This window comes from Bos grunniens, chromosome 6 (genome assembly GCF_055505025.1).
Source record: "Bos grunniens cultivar Pamir isolate PY7600 chromosome 6, Bosgru_T2T1.0, whole genome shotgun sequence".
NCBI lineage: Eukaryota > Metazoa > Chordata > Mammalia > Artiodactyla > Bovidae > Bos > Bos grunniens.
In genome coordinates this window covers 51627404-51651972 of record NC_141170.1, presented here as the reverse complement: position 1 = coordinate 51651972, position 24569 = coordinate 51627404, and the positions used below count along the sequence as shown (strand labels likewise).

Genomic DNA, 24569 nt, shown 5'->3' with positions numbered 1-24569 from the left:
TCATGTATTACAGAATTAAATGTTTCAATTAAATGACAACTCATGAAATCAGCTATATCCCAATAAAAATTAAATAAAAAAGACAACTCACGTTTCTTATAAATATATAACTTTATATATTATATATATTTATAATATGTACAGCATACAAATATGTTTTAATGAAATACTAATGGCAATCTTGAAAACAGATGTTTCAAAACCTAAGATGGGTACCGATCCATCCAGAACCCACATTCTAGACAAGACCCTGGCCCAGAGTTTTGTAAAAATCATAGGGCAGATGGGTAGCTGGACTGCAGCTCTGACGCCCTTCCTCCTCCCCATTACCCTGGCCTTCCACTGATGCCAGCGGACATGACGCCACGTACACCCGAGAAACGGACTGAGTCCGGGGGCCTGGGTGCAGTGCCTGGCCCACAGTGGGCACTCTGGCACTTGTGAAATGAATGAAAGTGGGTGCTTTTAACCACTTTGTCTAAGCCAGCATTTCCATTAATCCAGAAGATTCAGTCACAGAGCTATGGCTGGTCATGAAGCAAATGCATCAGATGTTTCCACTTTATAAGTACAACAATCTTCCCGTCCAAGTGCTAAATAAATTAAGAGCCTGCCACGAAGTGCCATTTCATCCTTGTGCTTTGGAATCTGGAAGCCGTCGGTCACAGCACCACTCATCTTCCAAAAGTTTCTCCACATTCGACTAGTTCATCTATCGTGCGCAGCAAATCTTCGAAGGAAGGCCTTCCCTCTGGTTTCTATAATTCAAAAAGCAAAGAGAAGCTGTGGGTTCCAGAACCCATCCCCAAAATGAGTTTTCACTGTTCAAACTCAAATGGCACAGCACACCAGAGCACACATATATCCCATCAGGTCTCACTGATCCTGCGCGTGCTGCTGCTACACTCATCTTTCTGCCCCACAGCTTTTGCATCCAACTCAAAAACCTAGTAGAGATCCCAGCTACCTGTAAAATCAAGTCCTGCTAACCTGCAGTGCCCTCTACGACCTGTTCCACCCCCATGGCCTTGCTACCCAGTTTTATTTCCCACAAAAACCCTCATATGGGCTCTATGCTGAAGCAGAACAATCTCCACCCTTGTGGACACAAAGTCCAGTACCACCACCCTATCTTTGCTCACACTATCCCCTCCTGGCCAGTGCTACTTCTTGGGCAGTAGGCCTCTTCCCATCCCAATCAATGCTCTTAGGAGGCAAATTATAGCAAGTGACTGAGGGCATGGGCTTTGGAGTTGGACAGGACTCTGTTTCTCTACAGTGAAGTGGCCTTGGGCAGGCATTAACATGGTATCCCCATCCACACCATGGTCAATGTATCCATACTTCAAAGGGTTACTTTGAGGACTAATCAAAAGCACTTAGCACAGTGCCTATCACGTAATAATTGTGAGCTAATATCACTGTTATCTTTCAAAAGTCACTTTCGTGTCTAATCTCTTTCTGTCATTGTTGCTGTTTAATTGTCAGTCAGGTCCGACTCTTGTGACCCCATGGACTGTAGCCCGCCAGGCTTCTCTCCATGGGATTCTCCACGCAAGAATACTAGAGTGGGTTTTCATTTCCTTCTCCAAGGGATCTTCCCGACCCAGGGATCAAACCCACGTCTCCTGCATTAGCAGGCAGATTCTTCATCACTGAGCCACCAGGGAAGCCAATCTCTTCTATGAGGTGACATTTCAACACAAGGAAAAGGAAAACTTTCAAAGACCATGAGTAAAGTAGACCTGAGGAATTTGAGGCTTGGAGAAAGAAACTCTCTCTGGTGAAAGAGTAAATATTTCAATAACACAAGAGGGCCACTGAAAGAAGAGCTACTTCTCCAGGTGTGTTCCCAGAGTCTCCAACTCAGGCAACCATGGAAGGATGCCCACTTGGGAGGGAAGGGGCAGCCTGAATTTACTATCTTATTATTAGCATTTCCACATCTTCACATCTTCTTCCTGTTATTCAGATTGAGTTGAGAAGAGCAGCTTCCTACTTAAGAGTCTGAAATCATGTAAAGTATGCACTCATTCACTAGGCTATAATGACCACACATTAAATTAAAATCTACCAAGCCCAGATCCCTGAATGCTTTAGAGTCTGAGGAAGAAAGCACCCCAAAAATGTTATACCTCCTGCCAACATCTCAGCATCACCTCGTATACATATCTGGAGGCCAACTTTGGCTGGTGGAGTCGGTGGCCGCGAGTAACCATGGTTACCACTTCATAGTTGGTGTTTTTCTCAAAGGGCATTCTGCCTTCAGTGAATATTTCCCACATTAAGACACCTGGAAGATGAGAAGGATTGCCAAAAAATGCACCCACTTCCTCTTCAGGGCAGTGTGGAGGGGAAATGGAGCGTGAGTCTTACCAAATGACCACACATCTGATTTGCTGCTAAAGCGGCTGTAATTAAACACCTCAGGTGGACACCACTTCACAGGAAATTTAGCACCAGAAGAACTCGTGTACTGATCATCCAGGACATACCTAGAGTACGACACTGAGTTATGATCTCTATTTTGTACAGGTTCTTTAATCCACCCCCCTACCTGCCTCCCTCCACCACAGCCCCCGCCCACCACCACCTCCCCCCCACCCACCCCAGAATCAAAACACAGTTGATTGAAGTCCAACAAGCATCCGGTTGAAGCTGCTTGCCTCTGCAGCCACGCCTCTGCGATTGTTGTCTTCCTCTGAGTGCTTGAGATGGAAACACTACCTTCTATCTGTACTTTCACTTTTCTGTTTTTCTTTTTTATAAGGCAGTGGAGGCAGCACACAATAAAAGCTTGCAAACTGTTTTTTTAAATAAGCAATTTTGTCCTTTAAACCAAGTTTTGCCCAAAGGTTCCATTTGTAAAACATCTAAAGCAGAGCTGCTCTAAGGAAGTAGTGCAAAGAGCTTGGAACATGTGCTTTTGCCCCCATGATTCCACAGAGCACAACTTAAAACTATAGCAAATAAAAAGAGCAGAATGATGTATGTACACTGTGGTGTATATACCATGACATCCCTCCTCCATACACACACACTCAAAACAATACCATGTAGGACACACACAAGCTGGTAACACCAGTTACCCCTGGGGAGGATCCTTAATTGGGATGGTAAACCTGGGTTCTTCAGCCCTTTCTATAATGTGTTCAGTATGTATTTACAAGAGGAAGGTAGGGACATATAAAGTTAATTTATACAAACTCCATGGGAAAATATTCAAATACTTGCACTAACTTCCTTTGCTGTATAGACAAAGCTGGTGAAAATGCCACCGTGGGTGCCTGTCAGTCAAGAGAGTTTGAATTGAGTGTAGAATGAGTGTTTTAGAAGCAGGGATCCCCAGCCTCTGAGGTCCAATGCCTGACGATCTGAGCTGGAATTGATGTAATGATACTAGAAATGAAGTGCACAATAAATGTAACATGCTCGAATCATCCTGAAACCAGCCCCACCCCCGGGTCCACGGGAAAACTGCCTTCCACGAAACTAGCCCCTGGTGCCAAAAAGGCTGGGGACCACTGTGTTAGAGGGACTGATGCAAAAGCACAGGTTTTTCTGAAAGCCTGACGTATATGAAAATCAAGCATGAAATGGGAGGTCTGCCTGGCAGATACAGAATGTCTTCACAGAATGAAAACAAAGAACACTGGGTCATTACTTCCTGAGAGTCGGCAGTTCTGGTCCCATTTCTGACAGTAAAGGCTTTCAAACCTCCCTCGGCTTGAGTTTCCTTAGGAGAGAGACCTGCCTGTATGACCTGGCCTTGCCTGCTTTATAACCATTCCTCTTGCCGACCATGGGCCAACCACCCTGACCCTCTTCTGACTCCTGAGCAGGCCAAACTCATCCCTAATTTCAAGCTTTTGGACTCGCTGTTTCTTACCTCCTGGATTATTTTACGGTCAGATTTTTCACCTAATTGACTGCTGCCTACCTTTTGAGTCTCTTTCCAAATGTCCTGGCCTCAAAGAGCCTTCCAGGGCAATAGACCTAAAGGAGTAACTATCACCCCTGCCCCACATATCACTCAGCATCCCCCACCGCATGAACCCCAGCTTATCACTATCACAGGGGTTGGCAAATGTTTTCTGTAAAAGGCCAGATGATGAATATTTCGGGTTTGCAGGCCTCTGTCGAGTGAAAGCAGTCAGACGAGTCTATGTCCTAATAATATCATATTTATGGACACTGATACTGGACTTTCAGATCATTTTCACATGTCATAACATTTTTTTAAGTTTTCTTCCGACCATTAAAAAATGTGAACCCCGTGGGTGGCTCAGGTTGTACAAACAGAGGTGTCAGGTCAGATGTGGCCCGGAGGTTGGTGTTTGCGAACCCCTGTGCTGGGACCTCACTCTGTTCTTTTCCCCTTAGTGCTTCTCAGGTCTTATACTTCTCTCTCCTCCTGAATTAAAGCTGCACGTGGGCAGGGACTCGAATGTCTTAGCCTCTGCTGGCTTCAATCTCTAATGTTGTGCCTAGCGCAGCACAAGCACCTAATATTTTTATAGATGGATGTACAGATGCCTGGAGAATCCCATAGACAGAGGAGCTTGGCAGGCTCCAGTCCACAGGGTCGCAAAGAGTCGGACATGACTGAAGCGACTTAGCACTCACACACGTACGGATGAATGAATGAAAAGAAGGAAGGAGGGAAAGACAGGACAAATGAAATGCTTTTTAAAGGTCTTTTATAACACACTACTAAAATTACAAAAATTAGGAGAATAAAAACACTACAGATTGGTTATTCTAAAAACTGTACCCCAAACACATTTCTATCAAAACAAAAGATTCTAGAAATTTAATCCTCACGAGGGAGAAAAGAAAGCAGTATATTTAACAGGCTATACTACCACCTAGTGGAGAGAATGGTTAACAATGATTAACACAATGTATGGTTTAGTGGTGATTTAGTGGCTAAGTTGTGTCCGACTCTTGCGACCCCGTGGACTGTAGCCCGCCAGGCTCCTCTGTCTATGGGATTTTCCAGGCAAGGATACTGGAGTGGATTGCCATTTCCTTCTCCAGGGGATGTTCCTGACCCAGGAAATGAACCCAGGTCTCCTGCATTGCAGGCAGATTCTTTACCGACTGAGCTATGAGGGAAGCCCTCATATACAGTACTATTATCTTTAATACATTTATCTTTATCTCAGGACAGCTAACAGGATTTCCTTTTTGCTTTATCAGTACAGATTATTTCCATGCTTATCAATTTTATGAACTAATGTGACTATCAACTAAAGCCACATAATGAAGCATTGCTGCTGCTGCTGCTGCTGCTAAGTCACTTCAGTCGTGTCCAACTCTGTGTGACCCCATAGACGGCAGCCCACAAGGGCCCCCGTCCTGGGATTCTCCAGGCAAGAACACTGGAGTGGGTTGCCATTTTCTTCTACAATGCAGGAAAGTAAAAAGTGAAAGTGAAGTTGCTCAGCTGTGTCCGACTGTTAGCGACCCCATGGACTGCAGCCCACCAGGCTTCTCCATCCATGGGATTTTCCAGGCAAGAGTGCTGGAGTGGGGTGCCATTGCCTTCTCCGAATGAAGCACTAAGTAATCATAATTTCTCAACAGTTTACCTGAGAAAAAGTCAAAGCTAACAATAAAAAGACAAATTCAGCAAATAAATTTTTCAAGATATAGATTATCTAATTTATTTTCTAACCTTATATCAAAAACACTAAGAAGCAGAAAAATCGATCTGTACAAAAATGATGGGTACTTCTAATGTTTTGCTAATGGAGAAAAAGATATTTCAAAACAGTTCTTAAATAGGCTTTAGAGGAAGAAGTTGACACAAATTGCAAAGAAAAAGTCAAGTACTTTAAAGGGAAAGGCCACAGCCTTAATTTAACCCCAAATTTAGAGAAAATGGTCACATATACTCAGTCTTACCTAGCCATTCCAAAATCAGACACTTTCACAATTCCTGCCTCATTTACTAGACAATTTCTGGCAGCCTGGAAAACAACATTAAAATGGTATATTAGTGTAAAAGTTCAATAAAAATAGAAAAATATAAGTTCTGTGTATATTAAATTTACTATAAGCCAGTCAACATTTGCAGAGGTGTCTTATATGAAATTTTTTTTACCCCTATGGAAATGTCTTCAACATATATGTGAAAGAATGGATAGAAAGACAGGTCAAAAGTCTCATGTGCAAACAAGGCACTATTACATAATCTTTGCCAACTGTCGCAGCTAACGACTAATAGAAGGGTCAACCAGCTTTTTGCTATTCTTATTAAATTACCTGATTTTCTTATTGATAGTAACAACATCTCTTAAGGTCCTTAATTCAGGTTCTTACTAGGTGAGCTATATAACACACAACCACCACAGTGATGGGTGAAAATCTTTTACCCAGTGGTTTTGCTCAATGATTGGTCTTCCCTACCCCAGTCAAAAGAACAGCCCTGCATAATATAGTTTGCTTTATCACTTATGACAAATACAATTCTAGATTATTTAGATTTTCTTGCCCATGCTTTAAGGTTACAAGGTTCAAGAAAATAGTTTGGAATAACACATAGTATCTCTCAGAAGGAGGACATGATGACAATCATTTAAAATGCTAAAGCCATAGGGTAAGAATGTATTTTTCTTCCTGTTGCTTCAGAATTTTGTTCTCTGTGCATGGAAAATTCCACTTAAATGAGGTTATTTCCTGTTGAATGTGTTTTAAGTGTTTCTTTTAAAGTATTACTTAATGCCCATTCTCTGGGTTATCTCCATCTTCCTGTAAAGATATCCTATAGTGCCTTTACATGATGGTCACCAGGATTCCTCACCCAGGAGACAGAACCATCAGAATCTTCCTTAAGGGATGATAAAAACATACCCTACTGATGTCAGTATCACAGGCACAAAGATATCAAAATTGCCTTCACCAAGATGTGATATGTATAAAGAGGTGTAATCTGTCATACCCATGTAGACTACAGATTTCCATCAGTTTTACAAGTGTAAGAAAGAGGAAGGTGCTAAGTTCACAAGTTTCAATATGACAAAGAGATGTTCTTTATCATCACTGCACATAATAATAACAATAACTAATGCTACACATATCACATCTTCCTTTTAAATTTTTTAATTTCTTTATTTCCTGGCTGCACTGGGCCTTCGTTGCTGAGCATGGGTTTTCTCTAGTTGCAGCAAGTGGGGGCTACGCTCTAGTTGGTGGTGCACAGGTTCTTACTGCAGTGGCTTCTCCTGCTGTGGGACTCTGAGACTCGAGGGCTCTTGGGCTCAACAGTTGCAACTCGCAAGCTCCAGAGCATGGGCTCAGTAGTTGCAGCACTCAAGCTTAGTTACTCTGCAACATGTGGGATCTTCCAGGACCAAGGATCAAACCAGTGTCCACTGTATTGCAAGACAGATTCTTAACCAATGGACTACCAGGGAAGCCCCCCCACCCCACCACCTTTTCACATCTTCAAGTTTGAAAAGTCCTTTGCCCCTATCATAAAATGTAGTCTTTAAAAGTTTTGTTCAGTGATTGGGAATCCGCCTGCCAATGCAGGGGGCATGGGTTCAATCCCTGGTCCGAGAAGATCCCACATGCCATAAAGCAACTGAGCCCATGTGCCACAACTGCCGAGTCTGTGCTCTTAGGCCCCTGCACAGCAACTACTAAAGCCCACGTGCCCTAGAGCCCACGCTCTCCAACAACAGAAACCACTGAATGAGAAGCCCATGCACTGGACTAGAACAGACCCTACTCAGCACAGTTACAGAAAGCCATGTGCAGCAATGAAGACCCAGTATAGCCAAAATAAATAAATAAATTTTTAAGTTTTGTGAAAGAAAAGCCCAGGGCTAGATGATTTCACTAGTGAAATCTATCAAACATTTAAAGAAGAATTAACACCAAATTTGAGTTCTCAAGTTCTTCCAAAAATTTTTAAAAGGTACACTTCCAATCTCATTTAATAAGGTTGACATTACCCTAACACCAAAGCAGGATAAGGACACTAGAAAACAAAATTATAGGCCAATATCCCTGGTGAACACAGATGTAAAGATCTTCAACAAAATATTAGCAAACAGAATTCAATAGCACATTTAAAATGATCGCATGCTATAATCCAGTGGTATTTAATCCTGAGATACAAGGATAGTTCAACGTATGCAAATCAAAAAATGCGAGGAACCACACTAACAGAAGGAAGGATAAAAATGATTATCTCAATAGACACAGAAAAAGCATTTGACAAAACTGAATATCCCTTGATTTCACGATTAAAAACTCTCAACAAATTAGAAGTAATGTACTTCATAGAAGTAATATACTTCAACAGAATAAAAACATATATTACAAGCTCACAGATAACAACATACTCGATGGGGAAAAGCTAAAAGCATTTTCTCCAAGATTCAGAACAAGACAAGGATGCCCACTCTTGTCACTTCTTTTCAATACAGTACTTGGGAGTCGTAGCCAGAACAAGAGGAGAAAAGAAAATAAAAGGCATCCAAACTAGAACAGAAAAGTAAGACTGTTGCTGTTTGCAGATGACATGATCTTATACATAGAAAACTATAAAGACTCCACTAAAAAACTGTTAAAAAAATAAAAGAATTCAGTAAAGTTGTCGGATACAAAATAAACAGAAAAATCAGTTTTGTTTTATACACTAACAATGAACTGAGAGAAATTAAGAAACCAAGTGAATTTCAATAGTACAAAAAACATTAACATATGTAGGAATAAATTTAAGAGAAATTAATAAACCAAGTGAATTTCAATAGTACAAAAAACATTAACATATGTAAGAATAAATTTAAGAGAAATTAATAAACCAAGTGAATTTCAATAGTACAAAGAACATGAACATATGTAGGAATAAATTTAACCAAGGAGGTGAAAGACTTGTACATTGGCAACTGTAAGACTGATGAAAGAAACTGAGAAGACACAATTAAGTGGCAAGGTGGCCCGTGTTCACAGAGTGGAAGAATTAATAACTGTCAAAATGTCCATACTACCTAAAATTATCTACAGATGAAATGCAACCCTATCAACATTCTACTGCATTTTTCATAGAAGTATAAAAAATCATCCTAAAATTCATATGGAACTACAAAAGATCTTGAATAGCCAGAAGAATCTTGAAAAATAATAAAGCTGGAGGCATCACACTTCCTGATTTTGAACCAGATTACAGAAATACAGTAATCAAAACAGTATGGTGAAGGCACAAAAAGAGAAACATAGACCAACAGAACAGAAACAGAGAAACTGGAACTAAACCCACACATGTACGGTTACATAATCTTTAACACGGGCACCGAGACACACAATAGGGAAAGGATAATCTCTTCCACAAATGGGGCTGGGAAATTCAAATATCCATATGCAAAATAATGAACTTGGACCCTAACCTTACACCATACACAAAATTAACTTTTGGATATGACACCAAAGCATGGCAACAAAAGCACAGATAAACTAACTAGGCTACACCAAACTGAAAAGCTTTTTCACAGCAAAGGAAACAAGCAGCAAAATGAAAAGGCAAACTACAGAATAGGAAAAAATGTTTGTAAACCATTCATCTGATACAGCGTTAATATCTAAGATAAATAAGGAACTCATTCAACTCAATAGCAAAAATAAAAGCAAATATTCAATTGAAAAATGGGCAGAGGACAGAATACTTATTTCATCAAAAAAGACACACAAGGGAATTCCCTGGTGGTCCACTGGTTAGGACTCTGCACTTGCACTGCAGGGAGCATGGATTCAATCCCTGGTCAGGGAACTAATATCCTGCATGCCACATGGCACAGCAAACAAAAAAAAAGACACACAAATGGTCAACATATATACGAAAAGGGGCTCAACACCACAAACCATCAGGGGAATGCAAATCAAAATTACAATGAGATATCACTTCATACCTATTAGAATTACTACAACAAAAACACAAGATGACAACACTAGCAAGAAATATAAAAGGTAGACAAAGAGGAATCCTTGTATGCTGTTGGTGGAAATGCAAATTGGTACAGCCACTATGGAAAGCAGTATGGAGGTTCCTCAAGAAATTAAAAATGGACTACCATATGAACCAGCAATCCCACTTATGAGTACATATCCAAAGGAAACAAAATTAGTATCTTAAAGAAACATCTGCACTCCCATATACATAGCAACACTATTCACAATAGTCAAGATATGGTAACAACGTAAGTGTCCATCAATGGGTGAATGAATAAAGACAATGTGGTGTGTGTGTGTATATATGTGTGTGTGTATGTATATACACATCCATTCTGCATGCATGTGTAGTGTATGTGTGTGTATACACCTGTGTGTACATATACATGCATACATATATATATATATACACACACACACACACATGTATATAACTACACACACACAGGCATGCAGAATGGAACATTATTCAACCATAAAAAAGAAGGAAATCCCATCGGTTGCAACAACACGGATGAATCTGGAATAAACTATGTCAGGTGAAATAGGTCAGTCAAAGAAAGACAAACACTGTATGGTATCACTTATACATGGAATTTAAGCGGGGGAAAAAGAACAGAACTCTTATAAAGAGAGAGTATACTGGTGACTGCCAGGGGTGCAGTATAGGGGAAATGAAGAGCTGTTGGCCGAAGGGTTCAAACTTTCAGTTATAAGTTCTGAGTATCTAAGACATAGCATGATTACTACAGTTAATAATAGAGGGTTGTACACTTTAACAGGAACTAACAGTTCTACCAACATACTGAAAATAGACACACTGGGCAATAACAGGCAGAGAAGAAAAAGAGAAAGAAAAAAGAATGGAGGGGAAAGGGAGACAGAATAAGACAGAGGAAAATCTAGAAGTGTCTCTATCATAATCATTTAGAACCAGTACAAGATTACTGATATTTTCTGGAGTTATTAACATGGCCCTCCATCTCTTCCCAATGAAGAAAATGAACCAAAGGATTTCTGTTACATAATAGTTTCTTCTTCTAGTCTAGAAAAGACCTTAGTATTAAGTCAAAAGATGAGTCAACCCTTAACTTACCCATTTTTCACCATATGCAAATTATCTCATTTCTCTGATGCTAATTTTCTTATATAAGACAATGGTGGTCAGAAAATCTGTTATCACTGGCTACCTCATGAGATTCTTGTGAAGATCAAATATCAGTGCATGGTTATTAACTTGGAAATACGACCTCTGTAACTATATATACTACATGTATTAGATTTAACAAGATCTTTCTGTTAAAACTATCGGGCAAGTTAAATTTACCACATTTAAAAATAATGGCGAAATACTGTTGAGAACAAAACTTGGGTATGAATAAATCATTGCTTGTCTGCTGACAAAGCTATGGTTTTTCCAGTAGACTAGTCAAAGCTATGGTTTTTCCAGTAGTCATGTATGGATGTGAGAGTTGGACTATAAAGAAAGCTGAACGCCAAAGAAATGATGCTTTTGAATTGTGGTGTTGGAGAAGACTCTGGAGAGTCCCTTGGACTGCAAGGAGATCCGACCAGTCAATCCTAAAGGAAATCAGTCCTGAATATTCATTGGAAGGACTGATGCTGAAGCTGAAACTCTGATACTTTGGCCACCTGATTCAAAGAACTGATTCATTGGAAAAGACCCTGATGCTGGGAAAGATTGAAGGTGGGAGGAGAAGGGGATGAGATGGTTGGATGGCATCACCGACTCAATGGACATGAGTCTGAGCAAGCTCCAGGAATTGATGATGGACAGGGAAGTCTGGCATGCTACAGTCCATGGAGTCGCAAAGGGTCAGACATGACTGAGCGACTGAACTGAACTGAACTGCTGACCCAGATTACAAAGGAATTTGGCCAGGGACAGGAAAGCAGGTGGTATGATTACCAGGTCTCTGTGGATGAAGCTGTTTCTCTCCAGGTACTCCATCCCTTCACACACATCTTGACACATGCTCAGCAGCATATCTCTACTGAAATGGCCTTGTCTCTGGCGGAGGAAATTCAGAAGGCATCCCCTCTCCATGAACTCGGTAACAATGTAAATGGGTTTCTGCTGTGTGCATACACCATAAAGTTGTACTAACTTCGGGTGTGTCAGTTTCCTGGGAGGGAAGTTAAGCATACAGAGAGTTACTGCGGAGAAAGAAACCACCAGGGGTGTTAGCTGGCAAGGGGCCACTTCTGAATACAGAAAGGGGAACCAGAAAAAAACACAGAAACGTACATCATCACTTTAGCTTCTTCTATGAAGTCTTCCTCACACATGGCACCTTCCCGAATAGCTTTGATGGCTACTTTGTACTGAGCTCGCCACTTGCCAAGCCTTACCACTCCGAACAGTCCACTCCCCAACTCCCTCATAAAGGTCAGCTCTGAAGGGTTAATCTCCCATTTTTCTGTGAGACAGAAGGAGAAAGTGGTTAAAATTTAAGCAGGAGAACACAGTAAAAATCAGTGAGAAACAAACTATAACTGAAGTCAATCTAAAAATTATACAATTAATACTAGTACTGGTAAAACAGTGAGCAGACTTGCAACCTGCAGGTAAACCCCAGAAGGTGGCTTTCTACTCTAGGAGGATGGACCCATTCTCAGCTGTCGCAATAAAAGCAAAGTGAACTGAAGAAGGAAAGAAGATGCTGCATCATCAGCTAATAATGGAGCATGAAAGAACGGTACCTCTTTTTTTTAAACAAATATCTCCTCCTTTACCATTCCTCTCCTTCAGTTTTTTTTTTTCAAGTCCATCAAGTTGGAAAGAGTTTCGCCAGTAGCACAATCAAGTTGGATCTCTTCTCTACTAACCTCCATCTTTACATTCCTGTGAGTAGCCAACCGAGCCCACTGAGACCCAGGAAGACTTTGATATAATTTAGAAGCAACATGGTAATGCTTCATTTTCACAAACAGGCGGGTTGTTTTTTTTTTTTTTTTGCCAAATAATCAATAATGATGAAAACAGAAAACCTAGGGTTACTACAGCTCTTAAGTATAATCATCTAACATTTCAGACTATAAACTTCTATAAAAACAGTTCCGTATGTGGAATTCTACACATCTAAACTGGCCTTGTGATAATGGGTTCTTTACAAGAAAAATGACCCACACAACTGCGAAAGGAGTTACCGTAGCTGAACCCCGCAGTGGTTGGTGCATTCTTCCCCTTTGTGCTGACTGGGTACCGCAGCCTTGTGACAAGTCCTAGAAATCAAAGAGAAGTACTGCAATTGAATTCACTCTGAATCATTCTGCATAGTAAAACACTAAACTAGAAATTCACCCACAGAAGTCATTCCTTTATTCACTTACTGCTCGTCTTCTGTATGTACATACAGCCCTGTGCTATATCCCGGCAAAAAGTAAAGGAAGGAGGGAAGGAAGATGATCCTACGTTGTCAAAAGCAAGTCTGTGTGGCTGATGCATAGTGAGGCCAAACAAATCAAAATGTCAGGGTTTGGAGCAGATAAAGGTTTATTGCAGGGCCGAGCAAGGAGAATTGGGTGGCTTGTGCTCAAAAGACTCAAACTCCCCAAAAGCCTTTCAACAAGGGTTTTAAAGACAATGTTATGGGAGGGGATCATCTAATGAGTGATTAGTTCATGGACCTTCTACTGATTGGTGGTAGGTAACAGCGTGATGTTTCAGGAATCTCAGTCATCAGCCTTCTAGTTCCAACCAGTCTGGGGTCTACCTGCTTGGGGTCAGCAGGCAGTCACCCTCCTCCACCTGGATGGGGGTCTTAGTTTCTGCAGAGCAACTCAAAGGTATGCATCCAATTGTTATCTATATCCTTTCAGGAGGAACTAGGAGTCCAGTAACTCTAATCATGAACTGCTTGAGCCTCTCCTTGGGAATTCAGGGGAGGCTTTTTTTTTTTTTAAAAAAAACAAACAAGAAATGGCAAACACACAGGGGTTTTTGTACCCAGGAAGGCCCCACAGGGTTCTACTTGGTTTCACTACTGAGTTGACAATTTCATATTTTTTAAATATACATATGTTTTTATTCATTCAACATTATTTTTTAAAATGCAGTGTTTATCAGGCACCATGCTAACATACTGTCTTTGCAAACATTTTAAAGGATGTTTAGTTTCCAAAAATTATTATGAATTATTGTATCATGTTCTTTCCCAGTATGAGATTTGAATTATAAAATGGAACTACAGTAGTCTACTAAAAATTAAAGTGATTCACCTGCCATAACTCTGTATTTGTAATCTCAGCATAAAAACTGGGCTCTATAGGGAGGGAGATGGGAAGGAGGTTCAAGAGGGAGGGGACATATGTATACCTATGGTTGATTCATGCTGATGTTTGGCAGAAACCAACAAAATTCTGTAAAGCAATTATCCTTCAATTAAAAAATAAATTTAAAAAATAAAGCATTTCGTAGAGAAAAAACAAAACAAAAAGTTGGACTCTACAACATTAACAACTGGGAATACCAGCTACTGGAAATCAGAGATGTACATTAAATCCTTTAACTTAAGTTGCTTAAGTACTAAAAAAGAAATCCCAGGTATTTCACCTATAGGTACCTTGTAGCACAATGTATTTTCTCTAATATACGATATCTCATAGTAATTTAATATTATTATGTACTTCTGTGTCTCCCCCACCAGATGTTGAGATTAATAACATCTAGTTCACCATAGTCTCCCTACAGCCTGACATAGTTTACTGGTATGCACTAGGCATTTAATACATGTTTCTGAAATGAATTAACTGAGATAATGATGAAGAATAAAATTCACACAAGAACAAAAAGAAAGAAGGGAATGTGAACACTGAAAAAGCATAGAATAAAAGATAAGAAAAAATTCTTTGGGGGATAAATTGATATGAAATTAGTTCATCAATATTAAACACAGAGTTGCTATATCATCTAGCAAATCCATTCTTAGGTAAGTACCCAAGAAAAATGCAACATGTTCCCAGGCAAAAACTTGTACACATATGTTCATAGCAGCATAACTGAAAACAGCCAAAAGGTGCAAACAACCCAAATGTCCATCAACTAATGAATGACACAAAATGGATAAACAACTACACAATAGATGATTATTCATCAATGAAAAAGAATAGAGTACTTATAGAGGCTCTGACATACTATACTCAAAGAAGCACAATAGACCACATATAGTCACAATACACCACATATTGTATGATTCCATTTACATGAAAATCCAAAACAGGCCAATCTGTAAAGAGAGAACATAGACTAGTGGTTGCCTAGGGCTGGACTGGTGAAGGGGATTAGGTGATGACTATTAACCACTTCAGTATTCTTGCCTTGGGAACCTCATGAACAGTATGAAAAGGCAAAATGATAGGATACAGAAAGAGGAACTCCCCAGGTCAGTAGGGGCCCAATATGCTACTGGAGATCAGTGGAGAAATAACTCCAGAAAGAATGAAGGGATGGAGCCAAAGCAAAAACAATACCCAGTTGTGGATGTGACTGGTGATAGAAGCAAGGTCCAATGCTGTAAAGAGCAATACTGCATAGGAACCTGGAATGTCAGGTCCATGAATCAAGGCAAAGTGGAAGTGGTCAAAATGAGATGACAAGAGTGAACATCGACATTCTAGGAATCAGCGAACTGAAATGGACTGGAATGGGTGAATTTAACTAAGATAACCATTATATCTACTACTGTGGGCAGGAATCCCTTAGAAGAAACGGAGTAGCCATCATGGTCAACAAGAGAGTCTGAAATGCAGTACTTGGATGCAATCTCAAAAATGACAGAATGATCTCTGTTCGTTTCCAAGGCAAACCACTCAATATCACAGTAATCCAAGTCTATGCCCCAACCAGTAATGCTGAAGAAGTTGAAGTTGAACGGTTCTATGAAGACCTACAAGACCTTTTAGAACTAACACCCAAAAAAGATGTCCTTTTCATTATAGGGGCCTGGAATGCAAAAGTAGGAAGTCAAGAAACACCTGGAGTAACAGGCAAATTTGGCCTTGGAATACGGAATGAAGCAGGGCAAAGACTAATAGAGTTTTGCCAAGAAAATGCACTGGTCATAGCAAACACCCTCTTTCAACAACACAAGAGAAGACTCTACACATGGACATCACCAGATGGTCAACACTGAAATCAGACTGATTATATTCTTTGCAGCCAAAGATGGAGAAGCTCTATACAGTCAACAAAAACAAGACCAGGAGCTGACTGCGGCTCAGATCATGAACTCTTTATTGCCAAATTCAGACTGAAATTGAAGAAAGTAGGGAAAACCACTAGACCATTCAGGTATGACCTAAATCAAATCCCTTATGATTATACAGTGGAAGAGAGAAATAGATTTAAGGGACTAGATCTGATAGAGCGCCTGATGAACTATGGACAGAGGTTCGTGACATTGTACAGGAGACAGGGATCAAGACCATCCCCATGGAAAAGAAATGCAAAAAAGCAAAATGGCTGTCTGGGGAGGGCTTACAAATAGCTCTGAAAAGAAGAGAAGCAAAAAGCAAAGGAGAAAAGGAAAGATATAAGCATCTGAATGCAGAGTTCCAAAGAATAGCAAGAAGAGATAAGAAAGCCTTCCTCAGCGACCAATGCAAAGAAATAGAGGAAAACAACAGAATGGGAAAGACTAGAGATCTCTTCAAGAAAATTAGAGATACCAAGGGAACATTTCATGCAAACATGGGCTCAATAAAGGACAGAAATGGTATGGACCTAACAGAAGCAGAAGATATTAAGAAGAAGTGGCAGGAATACACAGAAGAACTGTACAAAAAAGATCTTCACGACCCAGATAATCACGATGGTGTGATCACTGACCTAGAGCCAGACATCCTGGAATGTGAAGTCAAGTGGGCCTTAGAAAGTATCACTATGAACAATGCTAGTGGAGGTAATGGAATTCCAGTTGAGCTATTTCAAATCCTGAAAGATGATGCTGTGAAAGTGCTGCACTCAATATGCCAGCAAATTTGGAAAACTCAGCAGTGGCCACAGGACTGGAAAAGGTCAGTTTTCATTCCAATCCCAAAGAAAGGCAATGCCAAAGAATGCTCAAACTACTGCACAATTGCACTCATCTCACATGCTAGTAAAGTAATGCTCAAAATTCTCCAAGCCAGGCTTCAGCAATATGTGAACTGTGAACTTCCAGACATTCAGGCTGGTTTTAGAAAAGGCAGAAGAAACAGAGATCAAATTGCCAACATCCGCTGGATCATGGAAAAAGCAAGAGAGTTCCAGAAAAACATCTATTTCTGCTTTATTGACTATGCCAAAGCCTTTGATTGTGTGGATCACAATAAACTCTGGAAAATTCTGAAAGAGATGGGAATACCAGACCACCTGATCTGCCTCTTGAGAAACCTGTATGTAGGTCAGGAAGCAACAGTTAGAACTGGACATGGAACTACAGACTGGTTCCAAATAGGAAAAAGAGTACATCAGGGCTGTATATTGTCACCCTGCTTGTTTAAGTTATATGCAGAGTACATCATGAGAAATGCTGGGCTGGAAGAAGCACAAGCTGGAATCAAGATTGCCGGGAGAAATACCAATCACCTCAGATATGCAGATGACACCACCCTCATGGCAGAAAGTGAAGAAGAACTAAAAAGCCTCTTGATGGAAGTGAAAGTAGAGAGTGAAAAAGTTGGCTTAAAGCTCAACATTCAGAAAACGAAGATCATGGCATCTGGTCCCATCCCTTCATAGGAAATAGTTGGGGAAACAGTGGAAACAGTGTCAGACTTTATTTTTCTGGGCTCCAAAATCACTGCAGATGGTGATTGCAGCCGTGAAATTAAAAGACGCTTACTCCTTGGAAGGAAAGTTGTGACCAACCTAGATAGCATATTCAAAAGCAGAGACATTACTTTGCCAACAAAGGTCCATCTAGTCAAGGCTATGGTTTTTCCACTGGTCACGTATGGATGTGAGTTGGACTGTGAAAAAGGCTGAGAGTCGAAGAATTGATGCTTTTGAACTGTGGTGTTGGAGAAGACTCTTGAGAGTCCCTTGGACTGCAAGGAGATCCAACCAGTCCATTGTAAAGGAGATCAGTCCTGGGTGTTCTTTGGAAGGAATAATGCTAAAGCTGAAACCCCAGTACTTTGGCCACCTCATGCGAAGAGTTGACTCATTGGAAAAGACTCTGATGCTGGGAGGGATTGGGGGCAAGAGGAGAAGGGGACGACAGCGGATGAGATGGCTGGATGGCATCACTGACTTGATGGACGTGAGTCTGAGTGAACTCTGGGAGTTGGTGATGGACAGGGAGCCTGGCATGCTGTGATTCATGGGGTTGCAAAGCGTCGGACACAACGGAGCGACTGAACTGAACTGAACTGATTAATGGGTTCAAGATTTCTTGTGGGGGATAGTAAAAATGACCTTAGATTATGGTGACAGTTGACACAACTCTGTAAATTACTAATTTATGAACATATCACACAGAAGAACTTTAGGATGTGTAAATTATATTTCAATAACGGTTTCTATCATTATCTGAGAAAAGTAAAGAGAGTCACAAATATCAACATTCTTGGCAAAAGCCTTCAATAAAGTATCTATAAATTGGGTTGGATGCTTGGCTCTCTACTCAGTTATACCTTTGAAGTCAAAAGCTAGAAACCTCTCTGTTTCATCCTGTGGAGCCTCAATGGGCAAAACTGTGGTCTCTGGTTTTATTTTTGGTGTTTGGTTTATTCCCATTCAGTGGCAAGTGTAGCAGAGATTCAGAAAGATGGGAAACTTGTCTGGGACACTATTACTCTAGTTTCTAGAAGCCTCTAACATAGACCTAAACCCAAGCTGCTCATCTGGTAGCTTCTGTGACAACTCTGACACAGACATATGTTGAATTTTAGTCTGGTACTGTTAAAGGAAAAAAAAAAATATTCAACGACACTGTCACAGATGGTTCGGCAGGCTTCAATCAGCACCACTGTGACAGGTATAGGGACCACAGCAATGGGATTTTAGAATAGGGGAGACAGATGGACTCAACTCCAAATACAGCATGGGTAAGCGAAAGCTTACAGCCAAGGAGAAGGGTGGGGTTCAGTGGGTGGAAAATTACTAAAAGAAACACCAGTGGAGGGAGGAGTGGGGATGGTTCTAGCTAAGCCCATCTATCAGGAATCTTGCAGCAAGATTATTCTCACTGAAGATAAGCCAGGGTGCCGGACTATCACGCAGGGGATGACTGGAGATGAGGAACTCAATCAGATACTGAGGGTGCTTAGATATGTATCAGATCTCAAGGTTAAGAGGTTCTGGTTAAACTGACATAGCAGTGTTATTGCTAAAATTGGATTTTATAAGAAAATATACTGATGGACCTAGGAGATGGTTCCAGACCCTGACTAAAGTTTGGTCAAGCAAAGAGTGTTTGTCAGCACCAAGGGTATAAACCACAGAAATGTGAACCTTTGCCACCTACAACAAAAATAACTTGCATTTAAAGGTCAAGACTGCACTTCTTTAGTCATTATTTCTGATTTTTCTTTGTATATATCATTTCCTTAATATGCAACCAATGACATTCTACAACTAACTGCAATATAAAATTGCTCCAGGAAGAACGCATCACAATGTCTAATTATTCTAAGCATATTTGAAATAGGTTTTAACAGCTTACTTACCTGCTGCATTGTGCTTATGATATTCAATAATCTCAGGAATTGAACCAAAAGCATGTTTTTCTGCCAGATAATACTTCTTTGGAGATGTCATTGTTTCCTTTATATGGTAATGCCTGAAACCTGAGGAACCTTCGCTATAACAAAAATCCAAATGTGTTAGAACTAAGTTGGAATAACATAACTTCACTTGTAAGATATTTTCTACCAGGGTCCCTACATATAGCCCCATCTAGTCTCCAACACAAATTTTATTTTTCCCCATGTTCTTCTTAATTTCACCTTTCAAATTAGCAGATGGGATTTAAAGTGGTCACTGATAACATCATTGATCTCTTGCATGAGAATGTAAAAAAGAATTTCTACCAACTCTTTACTAATAGTTTAAAGTCTTAAAATAGCAATTAGCTGGCTACTGCTTTTTGTCCCTATTATTGATGTTACAAATGTTCAGAGGACCTCTAAAAGTGAATAAACTGAACTTATAAAACATGTACAACTTCTGTTTTAGATATCTTTCTGTAACACAGATCTTCTTGAGTCATCTGCTAAAAGTCCTTTTCAGAGAACTCTTGCTGGTGTTAAGATAAAGCTCAGACTTCACATTTCCTTCTCAGGTTCCTCTCTCCTCCCTTGCCCCACCCCTCCCATTCTACAATCTAGTTACAATACACTTTCCTCAGCTTGCCAAGTGCTCCTTCACTTCTGGGTCCAGCAATTTCCTGTGTCAGAAACACTTGTTCCCCTCCCTCCAACCTCCACCTGCCTCATCCATCAGGTCTCAGATTGGATGTCAGTAGGTAGTATTAATGACTAACTCAGATGTGTCTGGGCTATGTACCCCACTACCCTGCCACACAGGCACTCTGCCCAGCACTCACTCATATATACCAGCACTGCCTGTTTGCTTCTCTGAAAGAAATCCCCACCAAGCAACTGGAAGCAACTCAGTGTGGTAGCCTTACCACTAGCACAGTACAAAGTAATTATCTGTGGAATGTTGCTAAGATTTCTATGTGTGTGTGTGCTCAGTCCCTCAGTGGTGTCTGACTCTTTGTGACCCCATAGACTGTAGCCAGTCAGGTTCCTCTGTCCATGAAATTTTCCAGGTAAGAATACTGGAGTGAGTTGTCATTTCCTACTCCAGGGGATCTTCCAGACTCAGAGATCAAACCTGAGTCTCTTGCATTGGCAGTTGTATTCTTTACTGTACCAGCTGGGAAGCCCCAAGGTTTCTATAGCCATTCTCAACAAATACATATATAGAAAATGATGAGGACAATTACTAGATATGAATACAAAAATGTTATAGAATTTAGGGCTTCCCTGGTGGCTCAGACAGTAAAGAATCCACCTGCAGTGCGGGAGAACTTGGTTCGATCCCTGGGTCAGAAAGATCCCCTGGAGGAGGGCATGGCAACCCACCCCAGTGTTCTTGCCTGGAGAATCCCCATGGACAGAGGAACCTGGTAAGCTACAGTCCATGGGGACAGAGTTGGACATGACTGAGCGACTAAGCACAGCACAGCACAGCACAGCACATAGACTTTAGAAATCAAGTTCAGATTTTAAAATTCTGAATTGCAGCTTATTTTTCAGGAATCCATGCAAGCTATGTAAGAACTGCATTCAAAAATTCTGAATTAAAAGACAGAGAGATTACTTACCCTCCAAACTTTGTATAAAGGGAAACTGTGTACATGCCTGGTTGACTGGAATCTCTTACCATAAAACCACCTTCTTTATCCTAAAATCCAAGTTAAGAAAAATTTTATTTCAATCCAATATCAATGCCATACAGAAGATCCAAGAACCCAGTCTTATGATTTTATGATTATTATCCTCTGCCTAGAAAATCTGGTTGGAGAAGCACAACTTAGCAACAGGTAAGTCATCCACGTGATGTTTCACTTCACATTACTGGACCGTGAGATTAGTTAAAGAAAGTGAAAGTGAAAGTGAAGTCGCTCAGTCGTGTCCGACTCTTTGCAACCCGTGGACTGTTGCGACCCATGGACTGGTTAAAGAAAGCACACTCATAATTCCCCATAGCTGTAACTCTTCACACACACGCTGCTGCTGCTGCTAAGTTGCTTCAGTCATGTCCAACTCTGTGCGACCCCATAGACGGCAGCCCACCAGGCTCCCCTGTCCCTGGGATTCTCCAGGCAAGAACACTGGAGTGGGTTGCCATTTCCTTCTCCAATGCATGGAACACACACTAGTAGGAGACATTTCAACAAGATAATCTCTCAGGGCCCTTCCAGAACTGACAGACAAGTTTTGCAATTCCTTTACTTCCTGGACATATGGGGAAACAGTTACTGAAAACGGCATTTCTTAACAACTGGGTTTCATTTCATACATTTTTTGTATTTTCTAGAAGTCGTGAATCCTAACTCTATATCATCTTTGTCCACATAGCATTTTTCCTATAAACATCTCAGTGCTCTTTATAGAAACACTTTAAAAAGTCCTTAATTCCCCTAGAAATCTATGTTAAATATCACTCTTTACAAAAGGAGAGACGGAAGCACAAGCAACTTAAGCAGAGAAAACCAAAAGGCAGAAACACAGTGAATGGTCAAGAGATAAATCCTCATCAAGTTCTAAGCCTAAGAGCAAGAAACAGAAGCCAGGAACCTCAAACACCTCTCCACCAATAGCACCACAGTCAGTCTCCAACACTGAATCTGCTTGGAAAGTGTGCCTAGCAGATGAAAATAAAAACAGTCTTTCCTTATTCCTAGGAAAGACAATGGAATGAAATAAAGCCCCCAAAATAAATCTGATAAGAACAATTAGGGACAATGATCATAATAATTTATTGGTCAGTAAACTTTGTTTCCCGATTTATGTTTCCCATGAGTTAACATTATTTGCTTACACAAAATTTCCTGGAAATGATTTTACTCTATAAAGCAGAACTATTCCTTTATCTTTGCTGGAAGATTTTCTAGTAAAACACATTTTGTTTGTCTGTGTGCTTATTTTCTTTTGTTTTTGGCTGCACTGTGTGGCATGTGAGATCTCAGTTTCCCAACCAGGGATCAAACAGGTGCCCAGTGCAGTGAAGAAGAGAGTCTTAACCACTGGACCACCAAGGAAGTCCCTGCTGCTGCTGCTAAGTCGCTTCAGTCGTACTCGACTCTGTGCGACCCCATAGACGGCAGCCCACCAGGCTTCCCCGTCCCTGGGATTCTCCAGGCAAGAACATTGGAGTGGGTGGCCATTTCCTTCTCCGAGGCATGAAAGTGAAAAGTGAAAGTGAAGTCGCTAGAGTCGCTCAGGCCAACTCTAGCGACTCCACGGACTGCAGCCCACCAGGCTCCTCCGCCCGTGGGATTTTCCAGGCAAAAGTACTGGAGTGGGGTGCCACTGCACATACTTATTGAAAACTTACTCTGCTTTGATATATTATATGTGGATCTACTCAGTCCTCAAAATAGTCTTTTGAGGTAGGTACTGCTATTATCCCCTTACCTGTTTACAGGTGAGGAAATGAAGCACAGAAAGGTTGGAAATTTACCCCAGGTCAAATGGCTAATAAAGAGCAGAGCCAGGATTTAGACCTCAAGCCTTCTAGGTACCCACTGCCCTACAGCGGCCTTTCACTGTGGAGCCACCCACAGAATGGGAGGAGAGGTGACATGTCATATGAATCAAGCATGAGTTGAGTTCAGTTCAGTCACTCACGTGTGTCTGACTCTGCAACTGCATGGACGGCAGCACGCCAGAATTCTCTGTCTGTCACCAACTCCTGGAGCTTGCTCAAACTCATGTCAATAGATAGAGTCAGCAATGCCATCCAACCATCTCATGCTCTGTCGTCCCCTTCTCCTCCCGCCTTCAATCTTTCCCAGCATCAGGGTCTTTTCCAATGAGTCAGTTCTTTGCATCAGGTGGCCAAAGTATTGGAGTTTCAGCTTCAGCATCAGTCCTTCCAATGAATATTCAGGACTGATTTCCTTTAGGATCTACTGGTTTGATCTCCTTGCAAACCAAGGAACTCAAGAGTCTTCTCCAACACCACAGTTCAAAAGCATCAATTCTTCGGCACTCAGCTTTCTTTAGAGTCCAACTCTCACATCCATATATGACTAATGCAAAAACCACAGCTTTGACTAGATGGATCTTTGTCAGTAAAGTAATGTCTCTGCTTTTTAATATGCTGTCTAGGTTGGTCATAGCTTTTCTTACAAGGAGCAGATCAGATCGGATCAGATCAGTCGCTCAGTCATGTCCGACTCTTTGTGACCCCATGAATCCCAGCACGCCAGGCCTCCCTGTCCATCACCAACTCCCGGAGTTCACCCAGACTCACGTCCATCGAGTCAGTGATGCCATCCAGCCATCTCATCCTCTGTCGTCCCCTTCTCCTCCTACCCCCAATCCCTCCCAGCATCAGAGTCTTTTCCAATGAGTCAACTCTTCACATGAGGTGGCCAAAGTACTGGAGTTTCAGCTTTACCATCAGTCCTTCCAAAGAAATCCCAGGGCTGATCTCCTTCAGAATGGACTGGTTGGATCTCCTTGAAGTCCAAGGGACTCTCAAGAGTCTTCTCCAACACCACAGTTCAAAAGCATCAATTCTTTGGCGCTCAGCCTTCTTCACAGTCCAACTCTCACATCCATACATGACCACAGGAAAAACCATAGCCTTGACTAGATGAACCTTTGTTGGCAAAGTAATGTCTCTGCTTTTGAACATGCTATCTAGGTTGGTCATAACTTTCCTTCCAAGGAGTAAGCATCTTTTACAAGGAGCAAGCGTCTTTTAATTTCATGGCTGCAGTCACCATCTGCAGTGATTTGGAACCCAAGAAAATAAAGTCTGTCACTGTTTCCATTGTTTCTCCATCTATTTACCATGAAGTGATGGGACTAGATGCCATGATCTTAGTTTTCTGAATGTTGAGCTTTAAGCCAACTTTTTC

At 41.0% G+C, this 24569-nt stretch overlaps 1 protein-coding gene across 7 annotated transcripts in view; it reads right to left on the bottom strand.

Moving 5' to 3' along the window:
• Window positions 1–92: 92 nt before the first annotated feature.
• The window catches only part of TEC (tec protein tyrosine kinase), a 169939-nt gene continuing 145462 nt past the window's right edge, over window positions 93–24569 (bottom strand). For 5 of the 7 annotated variants that reach the window (XM_086405869.1, XM_086405864.1, XM_086405866.1 and 2 more), the window contains 9 exons: window positions 21300–21379; window positions 19636–19769; window positions 13132–13206; window positions 12230–12401; window positions 11891–12107; window positions 5911–5975; window positions 2377–2495; window positions 2136–2293; window positions 93–758 (listed from right to left, as the gene is read on the bottom strand). In XM_086405869.1, coding sequence (XP_086261995.1) covers window positions 675–758; window positions 2136–2293; window positions 2377–2495; window positions 5911–5975; window positions 11891–12107; window positions 12230–12401; window positions 13132–13206; window positions 19636–19769; window positions 21300–21379 — 1104 coding nt within the window. In that variant the 3' untranslated portion in view covers window positions 93–674. The remainder of the gene's footprint in view (window positions 759–2135; window positions 2294–2376; window positions 2496–5910; window positions 5976–11890; window positions 12108–12229; window positions 12402–13131; window positions 13207–19635; window positions 19770–21299; window positions 21380–24569) is intronic. The other 2 variants (XM_086405871.1, XM_086405865.1) reach the window with 1 other exon arrangement.